The sequence below is a fragment of the Brienomyrus brachyistius genome, chromosome 10, assembly GCF_023856365.1.
Source record: "Brienomyrus brachyistius isolate T26 chromosome 10, BBRACH_0.4, whole genome shotgun sequence".
NCBI classification, from domain to species: domain Eukaryota; kingdom Metazoa; phylum Chordata; class Actinopteri; order Osteoglossiformes; family Mormyridae; genus Brienomyrus; species Brienomyrus brachyistius.
The window spans coordinates 2,065,648-2,086,140 of record NC_064542.1 but is presented as its reverse complement, the minus strand read 5'-3'; the positions used below and the strand labels follow the sequence as shown (position 1 = coordinate 2,086,140).

The 20,493-nt window shown below is 45.3% G+C and overlaps 1 protein-coding gene across 5 annotated transcripts in view; it reads left to right on the top strand.

The window, feature by feature from the left end:
- The first annotated feature begins 42 nt into the window (after nucleotides 1-42).
- The window catches only part of LOC125750168 (spectrin beta chain, non-erythrocytic 1-like), a 66,176-nt gene continuing 45,725 nt past the window's right edge, over nucleotides 43-20,493 (top strand). For 2 of the 5 annotated variants that reach the window (XM_049027593.1, XM_049027592.1), the window contains exon 1: nucleotides 18,872-19,599. In XM_049027593.1, coding sequence (XP_048883550.1) covers nucleotides 19,494-19,599 — 106 coding nt within the window. In that variant the 5' untranslated portion in view covers nucleotides 18,872-19,493. Of the gene's footprint in view, nucleotides 470-12,174; nucleotides 12,366-18,871; nucleotides 19,600-20,493 lie in introns of those variants that run through there. The other 3 variants (XM_049027594.1, XM_049027590.1, XM_049027591.1) reach the window with 3 other exon arrangements.

Below are 20,493 nucleotides of genomic sequence, written 5' to 3'. Positions count from 1 at the left end.
CCCACAAACAGCAGCCTGCTGAGTGCGGAGGGAAGTCAGCCTCTCCGTTCCACGCTAAGTGCTCTTTCACACCCTTCCATTCCCCTTTCCCGTCCGAGCAGAGGGGAGCAAGCAGCCCGTTTGCTAAAAGGAGACCTCGCCGATTGATCGGGAAGAGGCGGGGGCTCGATCGGCCAGGCTGCCGCCGCTTTATTGCCTTGCATTGAGATCGATGGATGAATGTTTGGGAACGTGCCTTGTTGCGTCGCCTGCCATGTGAAAAGGATGCATTAACTGAGAAGAGTCGACGATTTCGTCCGAATTTCTTTTCGCAAGATTTAATTTTTTATTACCAATGTTTTATTTTTTTGCGACAAAAGACGAAAGGATTTTTTTATTGTTTCTCTAGCTCCTGCTAGTTTGCTAATAGGCTAGCTACCCAAGCGACCCCCAAAAAGAGCCGCGGAATCGTGCGGTAGGTGGATCGGAGGTAGGCTGATTCCTGATCCCCATATAACTGGTCTCAATCGCAAATGTGCAGCGTGCATCATGTACTTTTTATCCCACCCCCCGTCATTTTCCCATTTACCCAGTGGCACTGTAATAGCCGGTGTGGGTAGCGCACCGTGCCTCCATGCATGCTTTGTTTGCCCGAAGGTGTGGAGACGGAGCCCCCATTCAGTCTCACGGGCAGCCGCGAACAGCTGGCCCGAGCCCTGGAGCGCGCGGCTTCGGTGCCGGTAACGTTTATAATCCTCCCGTTAGGGCGGCATCAAGCCAGCTCTGAAATGCACCTAACAGATATGGAAATCATCATTGCAATAACCAGATTGCTTTGCCACCCCGTGCCCGCCCGCTTGGCGGATCGTCCATCCATCTGTCCCTTTGTAGATCATTACAGTGCTCGGTAGCCAAACGGCTAACTGGTTAGCGGCGCAGTATGGTAAAATCGCCCGATATGGCTACTAGTTGAAGTGGTTAGAGTCACATCTCGGACTGTTATTTGTGTGGACTAATGGACTTAATTGCACGTTAATTAGTCAAATTTTTAGTACATATTCGATAGAATACCCAAGTTTTAAAATACAGATTAACACTTTTATGTGAATGACCTAGTAAAGCAGATGCATAATGCCTTTAGTTTGTGTCAGTTGATGACCATCATCTTAACTGACCAGATAACAAGTATGCGGATTGCTGATTTCTGAAGATGTGTATTAATTGTACATTGATTCCTGTACGGTGTTTAACATGCATTGTAGTGAGGTATCTGTGCAGATTGCTTCATTTGGGGGTCTTTGATTTAACATCAGCATACAGGGTGCTTTTAAACTTGTTACTAAAGTACCTGCGCAGTTAATTTTAGTGGAATCTGAATATTAGGCTGCGTCGAGGTTACTTATAAGACGATATTTTATTGTGATGTCTTTTTTCAGTAAGGTACGGTTTCCATTAGATGGGACAGAATGATACGCTTCTTTTACTACAGACCGATAATTTCTTTCCTTTTTAGTATCCTGCATTGTTTTCATCCGCTTGTTCAGGGTGTAGTAGCGAAGTCCTTCATGGTGTCGGTGAATACTTGAAGGTTATTTGTCTGTATAACTTAAAAGACAGAATTGCCGCAATTTCATTGAAAGTTACTTAAAACTTAAGTTATTTAAAACACGGAATTAGCACATTCATTGAAAGATACTACACAAAATATTTCGGAATGGCAAGCTGGTATACGTCTTAACTTAATATATTTTCAGCCCCTCTTGCACCTGGATCCTGTTAAAGTGTCAAATTATGTGTTAGCTTATATGAAAGTTATTGTTTGATAAGATTGCACAAAACTACTTTATATGGAACCAAAGCTTTGTTTTAAAACCGTAGCACTGTGCACTATTACAGATTTATTAAGTAAAATATTGCACTAGGGCACACATCTACGCCAAGCCTTTATGTAATTTTGTTAACATATTCATTTACCATTTGTGGTAGATGTGATTGAATGGATATCATGGTTACTTTTTTGACAAGAGTTATGGTCTGTTTCAGCTGCTTCGGAAACATATCCGAGCCAAATCTTTATAAGCAGCTTGTCCTTAGTAGATAGTGGATCCATGGACACACTCATTCTTCAGGGCGCTTAAGGACTTGCCTTCTCTTTCTTACTATTTTAGGCAATCTGTATTTGAAAGTAACAGCACCATAATTAGTTTAGAGCTTGGCAGATCTTAGGCAAAGAGAAATGGGGTAGCGTAGTGTTATGGACTTAGTGATACGCTGCTCTGTGGAGACCTTTTCGCCAAGAGTTTAATATACTAACCAAATTAGTTTTGAGCCTGACACAATTAGTACAATTGTTGTGTTGAAGGATATTCATTCCATTGCATTACATTTAATGTATTTTCATTATTGTCTGGGGTCATGGCATCAAATCAAAACTTCTTTTGAGGGCTGCATGTTTGTAGAGGCCCTTATGTTATCTGATGATGTGTCTGTTAGTCTACTGCACTGTCAGAAAAAAGTACTAATTTGTATTAATCTTTTGAGGTACAATAAGTTTACAGGGGGGCTTTACCCTAAAGGCTGTGGCAATTGTACCCTTAGCTGAAGGTAAATGCACCTTTTAAGGTACAGACATGGACTCTGAGGAACATTTTTGTACCATTAGTGTTGTTTGTACCTTGGAGAACAAAACTGTACCAGGGCTGTACCATTTTTTTAACTGTGGGAGCTGCTGTTTTGCCTAAGATGAGGATTTTCTATATCGTTTTGTGGTGCCAATATTATAGACAAATGTAACGATGCAGCTTCTAACTTTACTGAAATACATCTTGGAGGGAAATTGAGAAACAAGGTGACCGGAGACATTCTATAGCTGTGGACAAGAAAAAGGAGATAACAGATCTCTGTGGTTCAGAAGCTTTATAGAAAACAAATCTACCCTTGAAACACATTTTTTTCTGTTAAGGATAAAATCCATTTGATGAAACTTGGTATTTAAATGTGTTCCCTCAAACTCAGCTACCTTTCCATTTGCATACAGTAGGTCAAAACTGGTGAAGAAGGATAATTCTCCCGGTGCTGTGTTAGCTGCAGTTCTAGTTATTTGCAACAATGTAGCGCATCAGCTAATCTGCTCCAGAAAGTATGTCTGTGTTTGACTGAGGCCTGTGGGTTTCTGTGGAACGTCGTAGTTAAGGAAGGATCACACTTCGGCAGAGGTATGTTCTAGTTTGTTTGTTTTACGGCTGGTGGCCAGTGTGTGTGTTTGCTATCATGTCATCATGGTTCTCTGAACCCTGGATAGGAGTCTCGGTCTTTCAGGGAATATGCCAGACGGATGTGGTCCACTGAGGATCTGAGTAGCTGGATTTGTTGTTGAACTACTGGAAGAATGATCGTACAGTTGTGTAGTTTAGCCTAGATGAGTGCTGTACTGTGGGAAAGCAGAAACACTTCAATTAGGGATAGTTTGGTAGCACATCACAGCAGCATAGTTGTGTAAATGACTAAGAAAGGAGATGTCATCTGTGGGGTGGGGGTTGGGGGGGGCGGCAGACATTATCATTGCATGGGGCGCCAGAGGCCGGTGGTGATGAAAATGGAGACTCTGGCCCATCGTGGGAGATGTAAGATACACTAATGCTCTTGCCCCGGAGAGAGGCAGGTCGATGAATGCCCACAGTGTGTTTGTAGGCAGTCGTGGCAGCGATGGAGGGTTCCTTCTCAAGAACTCTTGTATTACAGTCTTAAAATGAACAGGTATTAATACAGTGCTGTAGATCAGTGTTTCTCAAACCCTTCCTCGGGGACCCCCAGATGGTTCGTGGTTTTGTTCCCTCCCAGGTCCCGGGGAATTCTGAGAGATCAAAAACCTGGACTGTCTGCGGGTTCCCGAAGACCGGTTTGAGAAACACTGCTGTAGATTAACATTCAAGGAGGCTGTGTGTGGCAAAGTGGTTTAGGATGCTGTGCTGGTGATCAGAAGGTCACCCTGGGTCTGCAGAGTGATTTCGCTATTGGGCCCATGAGCAAGTCCCTTATGCCAGAGATTGGCTGAAGCTGCATTCTCTTAACGAACATCACTTTTGGTGTTTGCTAAATAAACAAACTGTAAAATATAATTCAGCGGAGTTTTCAATCTAGTGGTTGTGCCTTTACACCTTCCTTATTTGTTTTAGTGGTAGTGGTGAGTAATTCAGGGCAATTCAATGGGAAACTTTAGTTAATGCACATAATTTACAATAGATGGCAGGCAGGTAGTGGGTTAGGTTTAGGCCCAGTGTAGCAGGTCACTCATTTGTGTTGTGTGCATGTATATCCTATATAGTGGTCTTTTATACATATGTGTTCAAGGAGCGTGTAAGAACAGCTTTCTGATGTAATGTTAGTGCTTCTCTGGACTTTTCAGCTTTGAATTTTAAGCTAACAGTTAACTCAAGTATTATTGGCTCCACGAGATTGAGCGAAAATGATTGTACAGAATAAACAGTACATGTAATGACTCAAATGTTCCGCTGAAGCATTTGCAGAAGCTGTATACTTTTACCACCGTCATTTTTCAAATGTGTTTTTTTTTTTTTTTTTTTTATATAGGTTTCAAAATTAAAAATTTTGGCTGTATTTCGTAACCCTCTCACTAATTATTTTAGGGATTTCTTTTTTTTAATCCAGTGGTGCCATGTTCTTTTGTTTTTTTAAGTTGTTCAACTAATATTTAATAAAACATGTAGCTCGTCTGATATTTGTGTCGAAAACGGATGCTGTTAATTATTAAGCAGCCTTCTGGTGAGGCCCTGCTTCTGCGGAGGGTTTTTGCTGCTCTCTCAGGCTGTCTGCAGACGTCTGTTGAGGTGTGCTGCCTCAGGAGGGGTACGGACTGTGATTCATTCATTTGCGGTACAACAGGGGGCTGAGAGCATGCTAGATGGCAGTTTCATTGTGGTCCATACGGTGGTTCTCTTCTGGTGGGATCGAAGCAGTGCTTAGCTGTGCCTCATTTGGCGCTCCTGGTTGGGGTGTAGGGATCGGAGCACAGTATTTTCCCACAACCCACAAAGTGGTCCTTTTCGGAGCTTAGTGTTTCACTGTGATCCACACAGATGTCTTGTTTCTGTAGACGGGGAAACATCTTGTGTTCTTCCCTCCTGCTTCGTGCCTCCGGTGTGGTAGGAGATTCATCCCACGATACAGCACCTGCCCGAGTGTAGTCCTCTTACTATCGAGTCGTGCTGTAGCTGTTTACATTGGAGTTGGACCCCTCCCCACACTCGCACACCCCTGGGGGGGGGGGGGGGGGGGGGGGTCAGTGTACAGCAAATGAATATGAACGAAGGAGAAGCTTTATTTCATTAGACGTTGCACGTTATCTTGCTCCTTTGAGCCTCCCAGACGCTCCTGTTCACACTATATTTGTTTCTTATTCAGTGCATTGTCTGCCAGATTTCCCTGTTCCTTTTGGGGGTTCCGATGATACCCCTGTTTTATTTAACTGGTGGGCTATTTTTTGGCAGACCCAGGTGGCTGGTCAAGCGTTGGGTAACAGGGCACGGGGGCGGGCAGGGGGTGGACAGGATTGCAACAAACCATATGTAAAAAACCTGAAGGTATTTTTGCGGGATGCGAGAATAAAGGAGTGTAACCTCAGACAGACGTGTTAGATGCTCTTGGGGTGGCACTGATTTCTGGCTCTGGGTTTGCTGGGGGTGGGGGGGTAGACAGCAATTTATAAAACTCCCAGTACAAGCGATGGGTGACTCAGCCCCCCAGACACAGTGAGTAATGGCAAGTCTGACAATAGACACCTAATTGTTTCTTGGTGGGACTGGAGTCCACTGTCAGACTGCAATAAGATTCATAATCCCCTTTATATTGCACCATGGATTATTTGACCATATTAACAGCCTGAATTGCAACACAGTCTAGCAGAAAAGCAATTACTGTTACAGATATATGCAGATCAAGGGGTTTGGAACAGCGGTATACAGTAGGTACTGGGGAGGCTATCGATTTCTGTATATAAATTTTAACTAAATAGTAACCAAAAATTAACAGACTGGGAGATAACCACAGCTACTAACAGATTTTAAATCAACACGGACAACAAGGTTAACAAGGGGCAGGTGTGGACCATTACAAAATCAACCAATCATAATGGGCATGCGATAACAACAAACAGGGGGAATACATCACAATTAACTAGCAGAGGAACTAGGAAACATTACCAAACACAGAGGCTAACAACACTAGGAAAAGACTAGGAACAAAAGTACAAGCAGAACAAAATAAGTGTGGGACTGGAGGGGATGGCAGACCCAGACTCCCTGTAATTACCAGACTATACATTCATTCATCTTACAACTGCTTATCTTGTGGGGGGAGTGTCCCAGTAAAGGAGAGGATTTTTATGATCAGCAGATGCATTGAGGGCTTGCATGGTCAGTGTGTAAACAGGGGGAGATGCACTAGTAGAGTACCATAGCCTTCAGAATCCTTGACTGAAACACAGGAGGTCTCAATGATAGTACTTGTGTGCTGGTTTCTTGATTCGATGGGCTCAAAACACTTGCTAAGTTTAGTTTGTGTTATGTTAAATTCTTAAGCAGGCAAAGCTTTTATGCTTTTATTAAGCACAGCATGTTACAATTTCCAAGAACTCAAGTGGCAGCTGCTTATTACAGTTAATGTTAACATGTGTATGTGAGCAAATTGGGGTCTTTTGTGAGAGGGCCTTTGTGTGTGTCTGTGTGTGCAAAGGTCCAGTGGGCGCTCAGGCATCCCATGAATGCAATACTGCAGGCTGTCTGCCGCCAACATGTGACACTCCTCCCAACGATACGTGAGACTCAGAAGTGGCGCTCTCACTGCTGCTTACAAAAGGCCTACCCTAAGTGTTCTGTTCCCGGCCGAAGGTGCGACATTAGTGGCTGAATCAATGAATACTAATGATGGCTAAATTAAGCTTCATGAACCATTTGCTGTATTTTTTTTGACCACTAGATGGTGCTTTTGGTTTTCTTTCAGGCATGGCCTTGAGCCCTTTTTTTGAACAGAGTGCACCAGCTAGTAGGATCAGAAAATAAAGCAAATGGTTCATGAAGCTTCATTTGACCATCACTACTGAATGCAGCTGAGTCCAGATTTTTGATTATCTGTGTCTCTCTGGAGTGTCCCCTGAGTGTGCGCTTGTGAGGCTTGTCACCCAAAATGTGGCAAATAAATATCAAAAGGATGCATTCTAATGTTTAGCCTGAAGACATTTTTAGTCAGCAGAGTCTCACTGCTTATGGTTCTCCTTTGTTCTGTTTGAACTTTCGGAAGTTGCTCCAAACTCCATACCACATACTCTTAATACACTTTATTAAGGCTTGTAGTTTTTTGGGGGAAAAGCCTTGTAGTATCTCTTTGTTTTAGTATTAGCTTTGTATGAATTATGAAGTATTCCACATTGTTTGAAGTACGTTTGGACTCTCAGTTATTGATTCTCAAGATTGATGCTCCACCCACACACAAACAGAGCCTTCATGTGTGCACATGTTGTCCTGTAGCACTGATGTGAATGAGATTGGGAGCTTCCATGATCATTTACGGAAATGTTTAATAAAAGGGGCAGCCGTGGAATTGTGTTGCACAACAGCACCAAGGAGGAAGATGGGCTGCAGGTTGAGGAAAGTTCTAAAGGTGCAGGATCTGGTAGAGGAGAAATTTTGGCTGATAGCCTTGAAACCTGTAGAGGTCATGCCAATAGGTCACAGCAAATGAGGGGACTGTGTAACTTGAAATACCCGCTGCTGGCACATATCAGGAATGCAAATTCTCAGCGGCTGGTCCCAGATGCATTCTGGGCCGGTTCTGGTAGCTGCAGCATGGCTTGAAATGCGGTGAGGACCACATTTGATGACAGAGGTGTCTGGACCTTAAAATCTTGAGTGTAGATGGGTAACGTTCTGCTTCGGGACACTGATCTGCAGTGGCCCATCTCGGCACACGGAACAATTGAATAGGTTGGAAGGCAAGGTGGATGCAGATTGTATCTTTGAAGCATGCAGGGAAGTGAAAGGAGAAGCTGTGCCTGTGACCAGAAGGTCACTAGTTCATATCCCAGAGTCAGCAAAGTGATTTCACCATTGGGCACCATTGGGCTCCTTAACCTGTTCCAGGGACCGGCTGACCCCGCCTTCTCAAAAATATACATCACTTTGGATAAAAGCTTCTGCTAAATAAATAAAATGTAAAATGGTTAGTGGTGTGTGTACTGAGGCGGAAATTGTATATATGAATCCTGACGGTTGTATGTGATGGGTGTGTTTGCGTGACGTCGTATCCTTTGGAGGTAAAGGGGAGGCAGCTTTTATTCTGAAGCAGCCCAGCTGGGAGTTTGGGGAATTGGCCCTTCTGTCAGAAATCTGGCCGTTTCTGCAGAGTTCTGTCCTCTGTGATGTTTTAAGAGGAAAAGGCGGAACACCGCAAAGAGCACTGAGGACTCCCCAGCACGGGCCAAAGTCATGACTTCTCTGTGTCCTTCTGCAGTGATCTCTAATTTTTCCTCTGTGACATTTAGCTGCAAGCAGAAACGTTTGCTTGGAAGTAGCAGACAGGGACTGAGCTGAGGGTAGACAGCAGCCTGATTACGGATCTAAAGTCACGCCGCTCGCCAGTCATAGGACTGGGATCCCTCTGTAACAGAGCTGGGTTCGGGTATGATGATGCAGAAATGTCTGCTGTCATATGACGCCAGTGGCTACGGTAGAGCAGGGCCGGTTTTTTGGTTTGTTTTGGGGGTCAGAGGTGCGTCGGCCAAGGACGGCTTGACAAGGCAGGGTGTGATAAACACGCCGGGGGTCACCTTTCCGATTTAAAGGTGTCTGTATCACTCGAACCACTTCTGTGCCTAATCTGGCCCTGAAGCTACACTGTAGCACAACGCTAATCTTTTAAAATTGATATCCTCCCCCCACTTCTCATATTACCTGTCCATTAAGGGAACCGGTGAGGGGGGGGGGGGGGGGTGCTGAGCTGGGTGATTAACGTGGGGCAGCGGACTAGCGGTGCCGGCCGCTCCTTCCTCATGTTCTTTGTGACCCGATTCCTGACCTGATTCCGGCAGCTGTAAATACAGCCGTTCCAATGTTGCCTCTCCTCTGGCTCAGTTTCTCCCTCCTCCTGTTTTCTCATCTCTCTCTGCATCGCCGTCGTCCCGTTCGAGCACGATCTGTGTAATTTATTCATGGTGCATCTTCTCTTCCTCCGAAGGCCACTTCTCTGTTAGCTAATGGCTGCCTTTCCTTTAGTGAGAAGATGCTGTGTGTCTGGGAACCTCTCAAACGTCGCACTCGGTGACGTGGTTCAGGTGGGGGCATCTCTGCAGTCCATGCCTTTTTGATTTCTCTACCCTGTCAGAAAAAAAGGTACAGCCCTGGTACAGTTTTGTTCCCCAAGGCATAAACAACCCTAATGTATCCCCAATGGTATTGAAATGTTCCTCAGAGTCCATTTCTGTACCTTAAATTAGACCAGGAAACAAAGATACACGTACTCCCAGCAAAGGTACGATTTTCAGACTACAGCTCCAGTGACAAATAATTGTACCCTCAAATTGGTACTTTTTCCTGACGGCGTACATTCATGTTGATACCTCCAACATGTGGTTCCTCCTCAAGGTGTCGCTGTGGTTCCTCCTCTTCCTTCTCCTCCTTTCCTGTGAGATGTCCCACATCCCACTGTGATCTATGAACTTTACTGTGAGCCTTCAGCTCCGTCTCACTCCTTCTTATAGCACCTCCCTTGCTCCCTCGCTCTCTCTCCCTCGCTCTCTGTTAGCACGCAGCCCTTTTCTTCTCTACCTCTGTCTCTGCTCTGGCCATCTCTAGGTTCCCCTGGGTGGGCTTTCCTGATTTGATTTGACTTGATTTGGGGAGGCCATGTGAATGTTGGCGACGAAAGTGAGGATCGGGAATTTCGGCTGTTTTTCGTTTACTTTCTCATCCTCCTGCAGGGATGAGCTGGTCATTTTGGGTCTAGAAAAAAAGTTAAGTAGGAATTGCAGAATCCTGGCATTTATATGGCCTCCAGACCTTGAAGATAACCTGGCCTGTAGTAATCTGTGTTTAAAATGGATTTGTATGTGGTGCCGAGAGTGTATGTGTGTGTATAAACACATTTGTGAATGCAGTCTGTGTCAGTAACCTTTATACTCCCTAAACAAACATCATTAGTGATCCACTTCGTCACGTTTCAGTGGTCCTGCCAGCTGTTTACAGCGTGACCTAACCTTGTTTGTTCGTGGGGTGTGGGAATCAGGAGTTCGGGGTGGGGGGGGGACGCACAAACACACGCTCAGATGCTTAGGGCAGCTTCCTGTCAACATTTCACCTGAGCGACGTGTCTGGACAGCCTTGGAATGTGGGAGGGTCCATGCACAGCTGGAGGGGCAAGGCTTTCAGGCTCCGCCTCCCAAAACCTTCTGCCTCCAATCGCGTGCTTTCAATCTGCGAAGTTCCACTGGTTCCGTTCAATATTTTACTGATATTGTAAAATCATAGAATCAGAACGCCTTGGCTTTTACTGCCAAAAAAATGCAAATTGAAATGAAATGTCAAGGTACTTTTATTGATCGCCAGAGGGAAACTAGGAATGGGGAAATTGGCAGAAGAGTTTATAAGATATAATACGATTTATTTAAAGAAAGGATGCATTTCATTTTAGGTTCAGGGAAAATGCACCAAAAATTACTTAAATTGGTGTGTTATTCTAAAGTAACATCCTTCCACTGAGGATATTGTGTTTCGAAACAGAAATTCTCATAAAAACACACCTAGAAATCCAGTTTTACATATTTTTACCCAGTGTTTTTATCCAAAGCGATGTGCATTTTTTGAGGGTCCGAATCGCCAAGGCAACTGTTGCTCAGGGGCCCGACACTGAAGTTAATATACCAACCCGGGGATTTAAACTGACGATCTAATGATCAGGAAGATTTATCAGTCTAGTTAATTCATGTTGCTAAGATGCCAAAGGTCTGGCTTAGGACTTTTCACATTTCATGTAGCAGTTATCCCAGCCAAGTTACGCTTGGTTCTCCTTAGGGGGAAGAGTCACAGTCTGGGGGGGGGGGGAAGTTAGACTCAGAATTGGCTGTTTATTATACATCAGTGGTACTCTGTGCCACGTCTGCCTGTGATTATGAGTGACTGTCACAGCCGCCAGGGTGTGCGAGCAGATGTGTGGGGGAGGCAGGGAGGGCAGGGGATTAGCCAGGGGGCAGCACCTGTCGAGGATGCATAAGGTTTGATACTCCGTGTGTTAGGCCTAATTCTAAGGGTTTACTAAAGACCAGCGGGATGGATGCCGGGAATCTCCATGGGGACCTGCCAACTCCTGAGGCCCATGCCCTCCCCCCCTCCACCAGGCTGGGCTGCAACTCCCCTCTCTTCCCTCCTCTCCCCCGTCTGTCCTCTGAACAGGAGCAGACATTCACACCATAACACTTTCACACACGCGGTGATGCGGCGCCGGGATGCTCGCGGGCGTGAAGGCCTGCTTTCCTGGCTGACCAGGCCTGTCTCTTAATCACACCGAGCGCGGCAATAAAGAAGGTTGAGTAATGAAACTAAACGAATGTCGCGTATTCTGGCATAATGTCATCCTCCTTGCGTTTGCGAATGTGGTCACCTTTGTTCTTTGAATGTTGTTCTTTGAATGTAATTGGCTTTATTCCCATAGGAGGTAGTGATGTGTCGTCTTGGGATTTTATCGTTGTCTCTTTCTGGGTTCAGCGACAGGTTCAGTATGTAGGCTTCTTCATTCAGTTTGAAATGAGCGCATCATTAGGGTTTGGCCATAGGTTTATTTGGGCTGAATGTTCCTGAATGACATCGTTACTGACTGAAAGTGTCTGTGAGCTGTCTGCATGCGTGTCCTTCAGAGCTGGGCATGATTTCAGGCTGCCTAAAAGCGTTTTTTGTACATCCAGCACACATTTTTGGCCGGTCACTGGTGACTGGGCCCAGGGGCTCCCAAGGTGGGGGTCACGAGTCTCTAGCGATGTTATTTTGGGGCTGGGGGCTGAAAAGCAGCAGCCTAAATTGACAACCGAATGCTCGTGATTTGTCATCTGCCTCATTTAAATAAATGTAAATGTCGCATGTAGAAAAGTGTGTATTTTATAAAGAGCTAGAAGAATGAAATGATCTGTTTCCCCAGAGTGGATGACTGTTCCCCCCCCACACCGGACACCATGAGCACCATCTCGCCCACCGACTTCGACAGCCTGGAAATCCAGCAGCAGTATAATGACATCAACAACCGCTGGGACCTGGCATCGGAGGCCGACTGGGACAACGAGAACAGCTCGGCCCGCCTCTTCGAGCGCTCGCGGATCAAGGCCCTGGCAGGTACTCACCCTGCCACCCCCCACCCCCGGCACCATTTTGTTCACATTCACCCTCACAGGACAGTTATGAGCAGCCAAGCAGCTTTATGTGCAATGACTGTTATTGCAGTTTAAGGACCTAAATACTGAGACATTACAATGCGTCATTTAAACAAAAAATATTGGGGGAAGGGGTCGAAAAATGATTTCCAGAGTATGTTTATAAAAACTGAAAAATGTGGGGGAAATTTTGCATATTAATCATAACGGGTCAATTTACAATAAATCTACTGAGGGGGACCTTGTCCTGGTCAGCAAAATGTACCAAGGGGAAACCCCAAACACCAACCCCCCCCCACCCCCCGCCGGCAAAATGACGAGTGTCTGGCACTTGTTTTTGGCAATGTGGGCTGAAACGTTTGGGCACCCATGTGCTAGAGGACAATGTCTGTTTTTGAACAAAGAAACGACCACAGGACACAGTCAAGCCCACCCTTGCTTCCCGATACTTTCTTGTAATAATTCGTATAATTCTTTTAGCGGTATGATGCAACCTCGAAGACGGTTGGGGCGTTGGTGGTGTATCAACACGTAACAATAATAATACAATGTAACAATAATAATACATTTCTAAGAAAACCCGCGTTCGATATCACATGCATCATGTCTGTCCTGTGGAGTAACAGCTGATTTAGAGAGACACGCCCCACGACAGCTGGGTGGCGAAAGCTCATCCCCCCCCTCTTCCATACAAACGACCGCCCAGTTTCTTTCACACATGCTGGTGTTTTTGTCCTTGTCGAATTCCTTGTAGCGTGGAATTTCAGCGAACATAACTATTAGCAGCCTTTAGCTTGGTAAAACCAGTTGGTCGTTTGCAAGAGCTCAGTAAAAAAATATGACTTTTATTAAAACCTTCATAATTATATGTTGGATATAAATTTTTTAAGTGGGTCTGAATAAATTATATTTTAACCTTATAGATGACACCGAATGGTTAGACACATTGGGTTGTAGTTCCTTTTAACTTCCAGCAGAGGGAGACAAACCATTAAATATTTGCCCCTTTATAAATGACAAAAAATGGAGGCTGTATTGATGATTTAGCAGGATTATATTTAAAAGGGGCTCCGGCAGTACAGACTAAAATTATACCACAGTATTTCCTGATATATTTTAGTGATGATTCATATTCCTTGTAATGAGCAGTTTAACAATTCTTGTTTTTTTGTAGCTTGCCAAATCAGCTCTTAAGTTAACTTGGAATGTGGGTCAGTCAGTGCGTAGGCAGTAGAATCATTCAGTTATGCAATGCATTAAGTAAAATAGACGACTTTTAAAAGTAATATCTAAAGGACTTGCTACTGCCAATCATATCTTTAATCAGTTAAGTAGTGATGGCCGAATGAATCTTCATGAACCATCTGCTGTGTTTTCTGACACCACTAGATGGTGCTCTCTATACCTCTATTCAGGTTCAGTGCATGCCCCAACGCAAACCAAGAGCACCATCTAGTGGGGTCAAAAAATACAGCAAATGGTTCATGAGGCTTCATTTTGCCATCACTGCAGTTAGATATTCTGCGGTGTTTTCAACATGGTAAAATTTTTCATGGTACAGTTCATACTGTGCATTGACTGCATATTAGATAATAGAGGTAGATGTCAGGGATAGATTTGACTGCAGAATGAACAAAGTACACTAGTCGGTTCCTCTTCTGACCTTATGAATGAATGTGTTTGTAGTCAACGATGAGATGATGTTGCAAACCTGCCCCCTTTATCTTTTGTAAATGTGGTTGAGTTGTGTGGTTTGCTTGTTGGTTTCCGTCTCTCAAATAAGCTTTACCACAAAATCCTTGTTAGGGAGGACACTTTGAGCTGGGACAGGATTTGTAAACTACCATTTCAATCAAAGGTTCTTGCTGTGTGCTGATTGGTCAGTCTGCTATGATCATGTATGTGTCACTAATATTAATGTGTTAATGGATGAATCTATCCAGGAAACAAACCTGTTAAAACACAAGAATGAAACTGTTTAGCCAAGCATGGGAGTCTTTCAGTTTCAAAGTACTTTGTAAAGTCATAGTGTCCTCGCTGACATTAGGTGGTCACCCAACTCCCATCTCCTTCCTGTGCCACTTACTACGTACAGCCTCCTGCCTGTGTTAGTTGGGCTGTGGGGGCGACTCTGTGAGCATGTTATACTTATGGAATTTTGGGCTGAACTGTATTTCGCATATTAGGGTTTGTGTGTTTTGGTCACATGTTTAACAGCATGGTTAAACCACCATCTCCCTCCTTTAGAGACGCGCATATATATATATATATATATATGTATGTATGTATATATATATGTGTATATATATATGTGGGTCGTACTTCTAATAAACTGTTGCGCTTTTTATCTGCAGCATTTATCTGCACCCCCCCCCCCCCAGAATAGTTTTCGGGATAAAGGGCCTCATCTACATAGACTGAGTGAAGTTTTCAGCTCTATATGTGTGTGTCTTTTGCTTAAAAATGGCAGCTAAACGACAATACAAAATAAACATATTCTGGCACAAACAATGTAATGACAAATTAGTCATATATATATATATATAATAAGACCGGATTAAGTACTGGTCCTGAATGGGGTAGGAGGTGAAGTCTTGGGAGGGTTTGATGGCTGAATGCCTGAACTTACTAGTCAGGAAGGTCCCTCATAGTCATCTGTTGGCACTCCTGACATCTAAACTGACACATCCATCCGTTTTAGCAAAAATTCAACCATCCCAGCAGCAAAACAAGCCCTGCCGTGAGAGACCTTCCCCCCCCCGTACTCTCTCTGGGATGGTATGACCCGCGGACAGGCTGAGGCTTGAAGGGCAGATTGTTTTTTTTTTTGTGCCGCGGCCTGGGCCTGTTGACGGAGCCTCCCGCTGCCGCTTCTCCTTTCACGCCATGCATCCTCAGCCTTTTCCCGCTCTCCCGCCCGTCACCCTTCCCTAGGATAACGCCCCACCCTCTCCCATTCCCCCCCACAGCGTGTCCTCGGGCGAGCGGCTACACTTTCATTACCTCCGCTCTTCTCTCGTTCCTCTGCTTTCTTCCCCTTTTCATTTGCCGTCCGTTTGGCCCCAAAGGCGATCTCGCTCTCAGAAAGGCTCCATTCTCTGCTGCATGCTCAGACTCATCGGCCCCTCAAAGATAAGCATTTATCTCCTCGTTGGACTCGTTCTTTCGGTAATGGCACCATCTCTTAGCAGACCTCCTCAGCCGTTGGGGGGGGTGGTGGGATTTTGGTTTGTTGTGCCTGTTCTTGTTCTCCACTCTGGGGCCTCGTTTATGAGGTCAGGGGGCACAATGGATCAGGGCAGAGCCCCCCGGGGGGGAGGCATTAACGCCGGCCTTAAAGTGTGAGCGCAACAGTTTATTAGAAGTACGACCCATCAGAGAGGAATTTCCACACATGGATGCTTTGACACACCTGGTTCATGTGTGTGCGTGAGAGTGCTTGGGGGGGGGGGTTAGGGTTAGGGCTGGATGGGGGGTTAAGTATGAATACAGGCAGTGCCTGGCTTACAAACCAGATCCGGTCCCAGAATCTGTCTTTAAGTAGAATTTGTGTGAACAAGTACATACGGTTTTTATTTAGCATCAATTACTGCAATAATTATCTCAGTATGTAGTATATATTTTACCTTTCTGTGCATATAAAACACTTCCAAATACACTTACACAAAGCCTGTAAAACATAATACAGTTCATAAAAATACAGTAATAATAAATAACGACATACAGAGCTGTGCTGAAGAGAGAGAATCTGTGCAGGTACATAGTACTGTGTAAAAAAAAAAAGATGTTTTGCATACTTGAAGAGGCTTTCGTGAAGTTGTATTATAATATATAATATATATATAATATTTTATTGCAGACTTTCATTTTCTCCTCCATTATGCAGAAGAACATGATGTGACAAAGTAGTGAACCATTCTCTTTAACTTAGATATTTAATATAATAGGCTTTATGGCAGCACAATCGTAAGTACATTTTGTCCGTAAGTCTGACATTCTTAACTCGGAAACTTGCTGTACCCCAGTCCAGTCCTGAGCATTTCAGCGATGGCTCTGCGGTTGTACTTTTGAGCACGACCCAGATTGTGGAGGATCGAGCTGTGAAGCTCCTTTGAATAATAACATTATTATTATTATTATTATTATTGTTATTAAAAACCAGCTGTAACGAGAAGGACAGCTTCATGCTCGCTCGCAGTGTGTGCGCTGCCATTAATCACGTTCGGCCTCCTTAGGGCCGTCCATTCACTGGCTGAAGGCGGGGGCTCTGTTGGAGTTTCCATGAAACGGATGGTTTGCTGGGTTTGAGAACGTCCCAAACATCTCGCTCCCACAGTGAGGAGCTATGTGGGAGTTTTGGGAATGCTGGGAAATCTTTCACTCGCTCGCACCATTCCGGACTTTCCTGTAACTGGGCCCTCACTTTGAGCCCCCCACCCCCTACTCGGTTACCCTAAACCGCATAATTTGATCATTTTCCCCCCCTGATTTCATGCTTTTGTCTCTTCGCTGTCATCTCATCCATATCCTCCCATCCCTGCTTACCTGAGCTGAAATATGACTGCTGTTGTGTTCCTGGTTGTGTTGCACTCTTTAAGGAAGACCTGTTCTCGTCGTAACGCAGTTCTAACCCTCTGCCACTAAGCAGCATTCAGCATAGTAAATAATGCTCATTAACTGGAAACTGCTGAAACCTCAAGGCCCAGTTCAGAGGCACCAGTTTGCAGCTTCAGTCACGTTTCCTGTGATTACATTTATTTATTTAGCACACGATTTTTTCCCAAGTGACGGACATTTTTTTGCAAAACCAGGGCCAGATAGTCCCTGGAGCAGTGAGGAAATCACTGTGCCAACCTTAGGATTTGAAGCGACCAACTTCCTATCACTGGCACTGCACCACTCCACTGCAGATATGAAAAGCTGAACATTTATGCACTTTTCCCGAAGTACCGTATTACAGAAGTATTAGGCTAAGCTCTGGGGGATTCGGAAGCTACAACCGCAAGCTTGCTAAGAGAAGCTAAAATGAGAAGAGATAAAAGGAAGTCCAAGGTATCAGAAGGAGGGAAGATTCGGTTAAGTGCAGTGGAAGCTGCAGATCTATGAATAACCGCTTAAAATGAAATGGCGAGGATGAGGTTATGATGAGGTAGCCTAGCTAGTGAGAATGCTGCCTCTAAGGCTAGTGAACAGCCCGCACTGCTTCAAAAGAACCAAGAAAATACGCTTAATCAGGGCAGAGACAGTAAAAGACACATTATGTTATTTCCTTCCTTCGTCCGTAGGCTGCACAGAAAGCAACAGTTAACTTAATTGTAGAATTCTTACTAATTTTAGCGCTTAGCAAAATTTGTCTGCTAGCCGATGAAGTCGCTGATTTGTTTCATTGCAAAACCATGTGTTTGCATAGATTCAAAATGCATTTTACACACGCGATGGGATCAGAATGGACACAGAATGCACAGCATGGCATTGTTCTCAGTTTGTGTGAATCTTGGCCTTATTTGCTGTTAACTGATCGTGTAGCGTGTCATTAAACAAGAGCGCACTTGGTAAATAGTGGTGTAGCTGCTTTAATTAAGTTTGGGCCACGGTGAGAGCCGCACCCTGAATATCTGTACTTCAGAGCACTGGTGTGCAATGCTGCGCCGTCGTGTCCCGGGGGTGATTCCTCATGGAGGATTAGCAGGAATGTGTGAATCTGAAAGCCGCAGTTCTTGCGACAGACACTAGGTGTCCTCTGAGTCGGCCTTTGGCCCATGGCCACTTGTGCACATCCTGTTGCTGCACGTGTTCCGAGTCTTGTCAGGGAATCCAGTCCATGCCTATCATCTCTAGCTTGTGTGTGTGTGTGTGTGTGTGTGTGTGTGTGTGTGTGTGTGTGGGGGGGGGGGGGGGGGGGGGCGGTCTGCCAGAGTCTGTCTGTCTGGATATGTGGGGGAGGTATTTACTCTGACTATTTACTTTAATTGCTTGTGGATGAGCCAATCGAATAACAAAGGTTACAGCCATTCAGGGGTCTTTACATGCCTTTAATGGCGACAGTCTTTGTGCCTTGCTGACTCCCAGTTTGAGCTGGAGATGGTATGTCTGCCATTGCAGTGGGGCCCTGGCCTCCAGAGCTGCTTCTGAGCTGGTGCTGAAGCCCTCGTGCCATCTGCAAAGACTTCCTTCCTACCCCAGCAAAACTCTTTGATGTCCCACAGAGGGGGGCGGAAGTCGGAGAGAGAGAAAAAAAACGTGTTTTCTTTTTTCTTTCTTTCCGTACACAGCTCAATGCCTCGGCTTTAGAGTTGCTTGCAGAACCAGCCCCTTGGTTTGTGGCGTGACACCTTTCGGAATGGCCCCTCCCAACCCTGCCCCCGACTCTCCCCCAGGCTCACCTTATGCTAATGGGTCAGCTCGAATAGACATGGAGGGGTGTGGTTTGTGCAGCCGGCTGCCTGAGCTGAACTGGGACGGCCTCTCTGCGTATTCAAACAAGGTGTGCGCGCGTGCGTGCATCTCTGTGTGTGCGCGCGTGTTTTTCCGAGCAGACCGAGAGGGCGAAGGAGCTCGTGGCTTTCGTGGCGGAGGGGGGTTTGAGAGAGGAGAAGGAGAGGGAGGCATTCCTCCTGGAATTTTTGGATTTTCCCTCCAGGGATTGAGCAGCACTTTTAAAAAAAATAATAATAAAATAAAAAAAATAATAAAAAAAAAGAGAAGAAAAGACCAGCAAAGGATAGGAGGGAGGACGTTTCTGAAGGAGGGAGGGTTCGGTCATGTTTGCCATTTCGCAGGCACTGGAGATCTGATATCTGGTGGAGTTGCGCTCCTCCACGTGGTGGGGGCGGCCGCCGACACAGTTGCGGCCGAAGCAGAGCATTGCATCCAGACCGCATGGAGAAGGTAACGCGTTGACCTCAGGGGCCTCAGTCGCTGCCCGCGGAGGCATGCAGAGCTGTGCATTCGGGATCTGCAGTGTACAGAGGGCCGTCCTACACCTGTAGATCTTTGGGAGGGAAACCAAAAAGAAAAACAAGCTTAAAGAAGAAGGGAAAGTAGCAGACGAAGGTGTGGCGCAGCGACTGGTTGACGGGGGAAAGAGGAGATGGAGTTGGAGCGGAAGCCGAGCGAGTCCTGCCTGTCGCCTGCCGCCTTCATCAACCAGGCGCAGTACTCCAACATCCTGGAGGGCAGGTTCAAGCAGCTGCAGGGTGAGTGTTCGGCCGGGTCCGGAGAGCGTGCGCGGAATCCACAGGAGGATGGAGGTGGACTGTTTGATTTGGGGGGCGGGATTGATCTTGGACCGCGGGGTTGAGTCGTCGTGAGTTTTATCAGCCGAAGCAGGAAGACACTGAGGTTTTAGCAAAAGAAAGATAAAGCTTTCGCCCAGAGGCCGAGCACGGAAACCACTCGCATTACACCTTATCGCCCCTGTCCTTGTACTCTGACTGTATTGTTTCACCCACTATACTGATTTGTTTTTAGTAAACCCTCATACTTGTGTGCAGAATGAATTTTTGGGCACGTTTTGGGCAGTCAGGGGCAATATCGGTGGTATTTTCTCAATGTTGTAAACAGGCCACATTGGCCGTGTCGTTTGGCGGGGTGAGTCACACCAACGGGGTGTGTGTGTGTGTGTGTGTGTGTGTGTGTGTGTGTGTGTGTGTGTGTCTTATTTTTTCTTTTCAAGTGGGTGTTTGCAGACTGGTTAGAGTTTGATCTGAACCCCGGTGTTGGGTTGAGGCCTGTCCAAGCAGTGTTTCGGAAAAAAAAAAGAAACCGGCACATTGAAAGCCGTCTGCCCAGGTTGTGCTGTAAATTAACCTTTGTCACAGTCACTTTATACGCACTTTCAAACAATGCATTTATCTGAATTTGGATTTAGCTTCTCTATCCATTGGATCTCTTGTATGGCTATAAGCTTTATTATATATTTACACGCACACCAGTTCTTATTGTGACTTTTGTCAAAGGCAGATTTTTTAAAAGAGAGTCTTGTCTTCAGCAAACATTGATCGCCTGGGGCTTTTGAGTCAGATTAGACCGATTTTAATATGTTTAATGATGAGTTTCTGTTCATTAAATTCAGCTTAATGGCTGCATAT